The sequence below is a fragment of the Anser cygnoides genome, chromosome 5 (genome assembly GCF_040182565.1).
Source record: "Anser cygnoides isolate HZ-2024a breed goose chromosome 5, Taihu_goose_T2T_genome, whole genome shotgun sequence".
Taxonomy (NCBI): domain Eukaryota; kingdom Metazoa; phylum Chordata; class Aves; order Anseriformes; family Anatidae; genus Anser; species Anser cygnoides.
Window position 1 is genome coordinate 62873988 of NC_089877.1, and position 9749 is coordinate 62883736.

Consider the following 9749-nt stretch of genomic DNA (forward strand, 5'->3'; position numbering starts at 1 on the left):
TTAATGATGTACTTTCTTCAAAGGCGTGGACTGAGAAAGCAAAAGGAAGAGCAGTTAATGATTTAACGGAAGACAAAAAACGAAAGCGTCCCACAGCTGCTGAAGATGAGGCGAAAAAGAACCAGGAGCAAAAATCAGAGGACTCGAATTTATCAAAAAAACCAAAAACTTCAGGTCAATCTACAAATGTCAGATTATCAGCTTTTGCATTCAAGCAAAGCTAAATAATGTGGTACTTTCTCAGCATCTGCTTTTTCAGTGCAGAGCTGTCTACTGTTTTCAGAAATTTGCCACTGTGCTCAAAGAGCACTAGCAAAAAGAGAGTGCCTTGCTCCACATATTTTTAGAAAGTATTTTATTATCAAGTATTTAGGGAAACGTTGGATCCACTCTCCAGGTCTTTGCAAGTTGCTAGTGTAAAGATGGACAGCAGAACTAATCCTAATGGACCTGTTACCTTGAAGCACGGTTCTGCAGTTTTGTGTAGCCACGTGTCTTGATGCCTGTAATATTTGATGCTAAATCCAGTTTAGTCATCTTGGGGTCATATGCCATGTACAAAAGCCATCCTTTGGTTATGGAGAAGCAAAGTGGTGGCTTCTGTACCTGCCTGCTGCAAACTCTTGTAAGAGAAAGGCACTCAGAGAAATGACAGTGAGGGGAAGATGGCAGCTTAACATCTTCCTGCTGGTCAGCTGCAGCTTCAACATCTGTGGCACTGTCGTTGAGCAGTCTGACGTGGGCTGGGACAGAAAACCAGGACAGGTAGGAATGAAGCTGAATTAGGAGTGTCAGGTGTGCAAAAACAAACCAATCCAGACTGTGCAAACGTGCTTTCCCAATCTGTGCTTCGGGAGGTCCAGAAAGTTCTCAGAACTTGAAAATGTGTGCGTTATTTTATGTAATGTTTGTTTTTAAAATAAAATGTGTTTCTTTCCTTGGCAATTTTTGTAATTAAAGTAAAAAGACTTCTACTCACTAATCATAAGGCAGTCATATTTACCCTCCTCTGAAGAGGAGATGGTAAGTCTAATAAATATATTTGAATCTAATTCAAATTTCAAAACTTTTTCTTTTTTTGTGATAAGGTAAGATAATTTAACTCCTTAGCATAACAACTTAGACTGAAGAGCTCCATTTTTTTTCTGGTTTCTTCTCTTAGCATTCAAGCTGAGCTACCTGCCAGGTGTCCTTTTAAACAGCCTGAAATACAAGAAGAAACTAAGTCCCCTTCTGGAGTGAATAAGCTGAGTAACTCCTCGCCTCCCATATAAAGGCTACATAAAGTAGTTGAGCAAGGTGTTTATATCTTAGCCTCAGGACACTGCAGTCAGTTGTACTGCAGGATCAGGAGGTAAACTGAAAAAATCAGGTAGGTAAGAAAAGAGATGAACTGGCTAATAAATATACTGAATTGTCCCAAATTAGTATTAAAAAAAAATAACTTCAATAACTTCTTAAATCAATGTCCCTTAAATCAATGTCCCTTTTTGGAAAGCAGAATATTTAGACTGGTAACTGTGGGATTTTCTGGGCCTATAGCCTGTAAGTGAAATATTTTGACCTCACTTATCCTGAAGCAGGATGCTGACTGATTTCTAATGCAGCAACATTGTTTTGGGGAAGGAAGGGAGGTACTGATGCTGCCAGTGAAAGAGAAACAGAATGAAACTGTTCTGTAGATCCAGATATTGGGACCATGTCTGTCCACCACTCCCCACATTCGAACTACATACACAAACCCCGTACAGCTCCCGCTCTACAGCAGGAGCAGGTGGGTACAACTGGACCCATAAAGCATCTCAAGTCATTTTAGACTCCTGTAGGAGGGAGGGAACGTCCAAAGGCAACTCCCAGAAGAGTTTTCTGGATGGTTTCAGAGAGCTGGGTATTTGCAATTAGTGGATGAATTCATGGCAATAACTGGGAGGACGTCAGGCTCCAGTTGCAAGTCCCCAGTTCCTGTTTGCTTTTCTCCTGGCTGAATTTTTGCCGTATAATGTTTGCGGGTTTCATCAGACCTAATGTCCACGGCCTGGGGGTCATAGTCTGGGTCTCACTGCTGTCCACGCAGCTGCTTAGAGTCAGCAAAACTGCTTCCCACATCTGAGCTGGAATTTTCCTTCTGGGGGCTGCCTGCCCCACTCAGAGCTGGGTGCCTGGAGGTGGTGGCTCAGCGTAGCCTGGAAGAAGGGACCCCCAACCCCCTTAGAGCTGTGACTGTCACACCTGTGCTTAGCTCTGGTCACTTTGTGCCTCTTGCTGGAGAGAAATAGGGCTTCTCCGTGTCACCACCGTTACCTCCTCTGCTCGGAGCAGCCCCGTGTAGCCCCAGTTAAATTCGGCACTGCTGCAGGTCTGGGCTCTGGGCTCTGTTGGAGAATGGGGCTTGGGAGCCCTGTCCTTTGTCTGCTGGATTTCTGATGCTGTGAAAGATAGCTGGGGGCTATTGGCACTTGCTTGAAAGAATAATATAAAATGATTTTTTTTTCTTTGGGATGAAGACAGCTGCCCTTCTTACAGTCCCTTTTTCCACTCTGCAAAACATCAAAATGGTGGAGAGACGCCAGGCTGAGCAGCTTCTGTAGCAGTGACGTTTAATTACTAAGCAGTTGCTGCTGTCCACAGCAATAAAATTAACAACCAACAGCAGCCCCCATCTGCCTCCATGTCCCAGTGTGGCTGCTGTTGCCTCTCTTCCCTCGCAGATGCGGTCTGCTCCATTACCCAGCTGCGGGCAGGGCTGCAAATAGACCCCCGTCACCTGGAGACTTCCACGCGGCTGCACCATGCCAAATGGAGCAGGGCACGCTCATCCTCACAGCACCGAGGTACTACGACTTCATCAGACTTCAGCATCGTTCTGCTTCCACCTGAGCAGGAGCCTAAACCCCCCAGAAAACGTGGAGTGGATTTTAATGGAAAGCTGTTAAATCTCGACTAGCTGCTTTTCTTCAAAGATGCTCCCCGAAGACGTTTAATGCAATTGCACTGGAATCTTCAGAAATGCCCGTTGGTCCTGAATTTGTTCTTTTCAATTAAAAAACAGGTTATTTAGAAAAAAACAGCCCGGGAATTACGGCAAGGCACCTGCCTGCTGCTATTTGTTCCTCCTTTTGCTCGGAAAGCCAGTACATTTGTGTGCCTGGCCCCGAGGCAGGGTTGTACCACAGAAACAACGAACTTTTGCTGTGGGTCCTTTCCCAATGGGTCCCCATCTGCTGCCCCCCCTGAGGCCGTGGTGTGATGGGAAGAGCTGCTGCATCTCAGCCCGGCTCCCCTGCCCAGCTACTGCAGCTCCTTTCCAAACCCCAGGCGCGCAAAGCATCTTCTCTTCCTCGCTCCCTGCTTCTGCGTCTGTTGCATTCTTCCATTTCATTGCATAATGTGACCTTAAATAAAATCCCTGTCCCGTGCACTTTTTCTAGAGGAAAACAAAATCATCCAAAAATAGCAGATGAAAGTGGCTAGCAGGTGATGGAGGCTGCGGAAGAGAACATCAGTGAATATTGCCCGGCTACCTCTCTGCTCATCCAATACCAAAACCTACCATCGCAGCTTGTGTTTGGGGCCTTGTAGGGTCACAGCTGGGTTTCAGTGGAGCCAAATCATGCAACAAGCTGCCCTCATTTCGTGTCTAACCCAGGGCTGCTCCTGGCTGGAAAGATGCGACTACTAAAAACCAGCAAAAAAGACCCAAAACAACACGTAGAGTCTGTTAGCCTTTCGGGGGGATATAACTCAAAGCAGCAAGCATCCACCTCCCTTGTTCTGTAGCTGGGAGAGCATGTCAAGCCCTTTATCTTAGAAAAAGATCTATAAATGGACTACTTGGCATGCTGGAGTACTGCGATCCTGTTTGACTTCAGAGGGAGTGCCGGACTCACAGGAAGCTAGACATTTAATCAGAGAAAGAACATTTGTACTAGAAATAAATAAAATGTGTGCTCACCTCCTAGAGAATATTTTCTTTGGCTTTGCAAGCACTTGCTCCGTAATATAATTCCGCTACAAAGGAAAACCACTGCACACCACTACCCAGCCATGCCGCCTGAGTGCCACACGATAAAAACCTGACAAAATCGGCCTCTGTGTGCCAGCAGGAGCTCAGCCTGGAGGAGGATGGCCTTACAGAGCCACTTGCTTTAGTGCTGCAGCTGGGCTCCAGCAGGAGAGCAGAAACTGAGGTGTGCATGCTCTACTCCTTTTTTTTTTTCATGGCCTATAATGCCAAAATCCTGACCAAAAAAATAAAAATCGTCCCTGCTATTCCCGTGTTTGCTAAATCACAAATTTGTGTTGTTTCGGATTTGGAGAGTTTTCAGCAAATATATCTCTTAAATATACCTCTTCCTTTTACTTTGTTTAAATTGCAGCACCAAGCAGCCACTGCTGAGGGTGCCGGCTGTGCATGGGACAAGGCACAAAGCAGCGGCTGATTTCAAGTCAGTGCTCTAAAACTCATCGCTGCCTTTTCTACGAGGGGTTTTACCTTTTTGTTATCCTGTGCATGTGGTGGTTTGGATTACAAGGCCCACTTGCAGCACAATTTAGGACAAGTTTCTCTCTAGCGCTTGATGCTGGAGTGTGCTAGCAAATATTTTTGGGCAGTGCGATTCTACCTGAGGTACTCGTGTCCATCAGGGAGGAGAAACATCTCCTCTTTGAGATGCATGGAGCTCCCATGTCTGCAGTCCCTGCTGGTGACCTGATGTGTCCTCGGGTTTGTCCTGCTGGCATTGGGAGCCAGAACCCCCTGGGGCTCCTGCTTCACCCGTCACCAAGGATTTCACCCACCTACAGCAAACTTCCCCTGGCTTGTCTGTCTCTGGCTCAGAAACCCGTTAGAAACCAGTCAAAACCATCAGTAGATCCCTCATGAGAAACCCAGTACCTGTTGGTTACTTCTCCTTCCCCCTTTGCTGTGGCAGCAATGAGCAATGCACTCGGACTCGTACAACAATTTCCTTCACAAACCTGACCTAAGTCACTTCATGGACGTAGTGCTCCAGCCCTGGTTTTGGGGTGGGAAAGTCAAGAAAACTCAACCAGCCTGGGTGCCTGGGCACAGGACGGCCTGTGCTTGGACAAGCTTTCCCTCTCAGGCACTTTCTATCTTCGAAATTCACCTCAGCTTCTCTCTGGTGGGCATTACAGTGCCTGTGGTGGAGCAGCTCAGCTTCGTGGGCCTTGCTGGCCAGCCCAAGGAGAAAATGGCCCTGAGAGAGGCCTAGAAAAAGGCCGGGGGCCTCCCCGAGCGCTGACGTAGAAATGCCACGCTAATTTATTTACTTACAGGCAGGTCAGACGCTAATATCTACCTGGGCTGTGAAAGAGCCCCTTGATGCTGGACTCGATCGGATGTGAATGGCCAGGAAATTTGGGTGAATAGTTTCAAGCCGCGTGTTGCCAGGGAACAGCCCAGGCTGCAAATCGCGTTATTGATCTCGGGGATATAATGCCGAGGAGCAATTGAGCGGAGAGGTGCGGGGCCACGGCTCCTGTCCCACTTTGCTCGGGAATCGAAACCCGTCCTCGGGTCAGAAGTGGGGTGGAGGGACCCAGAGATCCCCAGGGCGTCGCTCAGCCCGCTGACCGGGTCATTGGATAAAGAAATGGGGCGCATCCCGGAGCTGTTAATTACAGGTTAATTATGTTTTAACTTGAACCTGCCTTCTGTGGCCACAGCCCATCTCCTCTGTGGGTTTTGGGGAGCAAAGGATGGAGGAGCCTCTGGGTGTGGGACGTGCTGTGCCCAAAAGTGTTCAAGGAAAGCCGGGACAGGACAAAACTGCTTTTTTCACTCCATTTTCAGCTCTAAACCTTGAGACCTGACCAGACCGGTTAAAATGAAGAGACTCCCTCTGTGGAAATCCTCTCAGACCTCAGACCCTGTCCCCACAGAGGAACCAATCCCTCTGTAAGAGAGGTTAGTATTTTAGGAGCCTGTAATCAATTTTGCTCGTTATTCCGAGTAACCGAACTAAATTGCTTGTGATTCACCGCTTAAACTGACGCACTGTGATTCCAGCGGCTGATAAACCCTGGGCTGTGCTTACAGGGCCCAGGACAGATGCCAGCAGGCCGCGGCGCTGTGTGGATGCGTGTAGATGCGTCGCCGTTGTTTGAGGATCACGCTCGGGCGTGCTGTTAATAGCAGTATCGATTTGCATTGCTCTTCTCCTGCCTGAGCTGCTAATGATAGGCTGGGTCAACACAAACCGCTGCGGATGGTTTGAGAAGGTGGGATTTGTCATTTCTTAATCTCTGAGCCTGGTCCCAAACACTCCCACTTTACGGGCAACAGAGGAAAAGTAGGCGTCTTTGCTGTGCGATTTATCTCAGCCTTTTAACAGCTGTCAGTGCAGAAATCGCCCTTAAAATACCTTTTAGATGGCTTCATTTGACCCGCAGCAGACCGCCCAGGGTCTCTTCAGCCTTAGCCGGCCTGGCACGGAGAAGTTTCTTTTCAGGAGCTCTTCTCAGGCTGGGGAGCGCCGTCCCTCCCCGCCGTGCCCACCATGCCACAGAAACGGTGGGGACCTCTCATCTGTTTCGTAGCCTGTGCTTCGCTCATTCTGGATGTATTCAGATATAGCAAAGAAAAATTTATTTGGGAAGGCTGTATGAAAGCATGGGGTGTAATTAATAGGGGACTGTTAAAAAAATCTTAGCACAAGGTACTTATAAATAACAAGCGTTGGTGCTGCTGCTCACCCAGCTGATGCAGGCATGTATTTCAGAGGTGGAAGACGTGGCTGGCTCAAAACGGAGCTGTAACACATCCTGTCCCATATCTAAATTACCTAGAACGGAAAACTCTGTGCTTGCAAATGCTGTTAGCAAACCTGCTGCCCTCGGCTCCTGCGTGTGCGACCTCTGCTCGCACCCACCCCCAAAAACTGGTTGTCTGCAGGTCCATGGGGTGCTCACGCCGGCAATAAAGGGGTGACTGCCCCTCTCTTCCTGCACACGGGGGAAAAATTCCTGCCGACTCCCATGTTTGTTAAATTTAGACCATTATAAAGTTTGGCCGATTGTAGATACCTTATCTGCCGGTTTTCTAAGTGAATCAGTGAAGCACAGCCCAGGAAATGCCATTCCCTAGATACCCTTTGCTAACCCCCTTTCCATACGTCCCATTATGTCTCGGCAGCTCGTAGTTCCTAAGAAATGGCTCCCACCTTTTGCACCGTGCATGCTTGGTCTGACTCCAGCCAGGAGCGTAGTCACCGTGCCGAATTTGCAGGCTGCTTCTGGCACTTTTCTGGCAGGGAAGCCAACACAGCTCACATGGAGAATTCGGATACCAGGGACGGGGTGTGGGGTGGTGAGAGGTGCCCAGCCGCAGCCCTGGGGTTGTTTGGGGAGGAGAAGGGATGGGGGCTTCCAGCCCCCCCGCCCGCTGCTCCTGCAGGCCAGCACCTTCCCAGTGATTTCACCTGAGTCATTTTTTCCCTCTTTTGGTAAAACCTGTGATCGGAAGCCGAAAGGTAAATGTGAAGTGCCTTATTGCCGCTGGGGTTTTGTTTTTTTTTTTTCCTGTGCACGACAGGGAGAATTTGTCCCCGCTGCCTTCTGGATGGACCTGCATGTGGGAACAGGGCTTTCTGCCCGGGTGATGCGTTCCTGAGGATCTCAAGCATTTATTTTGAAAGGAATGAGGAAAGTAGCGATTACCCCTGAACCGTGAGCCTCCCTTTCCACCCCATATAAAACCCCAGAAGAGCCTCAGCGGGGGAACCTGGCTTCCCACCACCCACCCGTGTAGGTCTTTGCCAACCCTCAGACCCCGCATCGGGCCAAACCGGGCTCCCTCTGCCATCTTCACACCACGAGCATGCAGCAACGAGCATTTAACTGTGCTGTGGGCCAACGACGTGCTTCCACAGCGGCAAAAACAATGTTTGATATATTCCAAAGGATTTCTGAAGACAGCAGACCTACACCCCAGCCAAATCCTGCTGTGTTTTCCCCTTTTCCACCTAACCTTCCCCATCCCCTGTTGTTTTTCCCCCCTTTTTACCCAACCTTACCCCACCACCACCCGCCAGGGCAGCCTTGCTGCCTGGTCCCAATCACGGTCCCAATCCCTGTCCCGATCCTGATCCCAATGCTGGTCCCAATCCCGATCCTGGTCCCTGTCCCGATCCCCATCCTAATCCCTATCCCGGCCCTGATCCTTGTCCTGATACTGGTCCTGACCCCAGTCCCTGTCCTGGTCCCGATCTCTGTCCTGATCCGGATCCAGATCCTGATCCCGATCCCAATCCTGGTCCCAATCCGTATCCCAATCCCATTCCCCAATCGTGGTCGTGATCTCTATCCCAATCTTGATCCCCATCCCAAACCTGATCCCGGTCCCGATCCCAGTCCTGATCCCTGTCCCAGGCCTGATTCCAATCCCAATCCCGATCCCAGTCCCGATCCCGATCCCAATCCTGATTCCAATCCTGGTCCCAGTCCTTTATGCCAATCCCGATCCTGATCCCTGTCCCGATCCCGTTCCGAATCCTGATCCCCAATCCCGATCCTAATCCCCGATCCCAGTCCCCGATCCCAGTCCCAATCCTGATCCCAATCCCAATCCTGCTTCCAATCCTGGTCCCAGTCCCTTATGCCAATCCCCATCCCTGTCCCGATCCCGTTCCGAATCCTGATCCCCAATCCCGATCCTAATCCCCATCCCCATCCCCAATCCCAATCCCAATCCCAATCCTGGTCCCAATCGTGGTCGTGATCTCTATCCCAATCTTGATCCCCATCCCAAACCTGATCCCGGTCCCGATCCCAGTCCTGATCCCTGTCCCAGTCCTGATTCCAATCCCAATCCCGATCCCAGTCCCGATCCCCCAATCCCAATCCCAATCCTGGTCCCAATCCCGTGATTCCCCAATCCTGGTCGTGATCTCTATCCCAATCTTGATCCCCATTCCAAACCTGATCCCGGTCCCGATCCCAGTCCTGATCCCTGTCCCAGTCCTGATTCCAATCCCAATCCCGATCCCAGTCCCGATCCTGATCCCAATCCCAATCCTGCTTCCAATCCTGGTCCCAGTCCCTTATGCCAATCCCGATCCTGATCCCTGTCCCCGATCCCGATCCTAATCCCCATCCCCATCCCCAATCCCAATCCCAATCCCAATCCGAATCCTGATCTCTATCCCAATCTTGATCCCCATCCCAAACCTGATCCCGGTCCCGATCCCAGTCCTGATCCCTGTCCCAGTCCTGATCCCGATCCCGAAGTCCCAATCCCGATCCCCCGATCCCGTGAATCCTGATTCCAAACCTGATCCGGTGGTCCTGAAGATTCCCCAATCCCGTGATCTCTATCCCCTTTATCCCGATCCCAATCCTGATTCCAATGCCAATCCCGATCCGATCCCAAATCCCAATCCCAATCCCCCAATCCCGATCCTAATCCTCATCCCCATCCCCAATCCCAATCCCAATCCTGGTCCCAATCCCATTCCCCAATCCTGGTCGTGATCTCTATCCCAATCTTGATCCCCATCCCAAACCTGATCCCGGTCCCGATCCCAGTCCTGATCCCTGTCCCAGTCCTGATTCCAATCCCAATCCCGATCCCAGTCCCAATCCCGATCCCGATCCCAATCCTGATTCCAATCCTGGTCCCAGTCCTTTATGCCAATCCCGATCCTGATCCCTGTCCCGATCCCGTTCCGAATCCTGATCCCCAATCCCGATCCTAATCCCCATCCCCATCCCCAATCCCAATCCCAATC

The 9749-nt window shown here is 50.0% G+C and overlaps 1 protein-coding gene across 2 annotated transcripts in view; it reads left to right on the plus strand.

The window, feature by feature from the left end:
• The window catches only part of WDHD1 (WD repeat and HMG-box DNA binding protein 1), a 32689-nt gene extending 31744 nt beyond the window's left edge, over window positions 1-945 (plus strand). For both annotated transcript variants that reach the window (XM_066998604.1, XM_066998605.1), the window contains exon 26: window positions 24-945. In XM_066998604.1, coding sequence (XP_066854705.1) covers window positions 24-224 — 201 coding nt within the window. In that variant the 3' untranslated portion in view covers window positions 225-945. The remainder of the gene's footprint in view (window positions 1-23) is intronic.
• The last annotated feature ends 8804 nt before the right edge of the window (window positions 946-9749 follow it).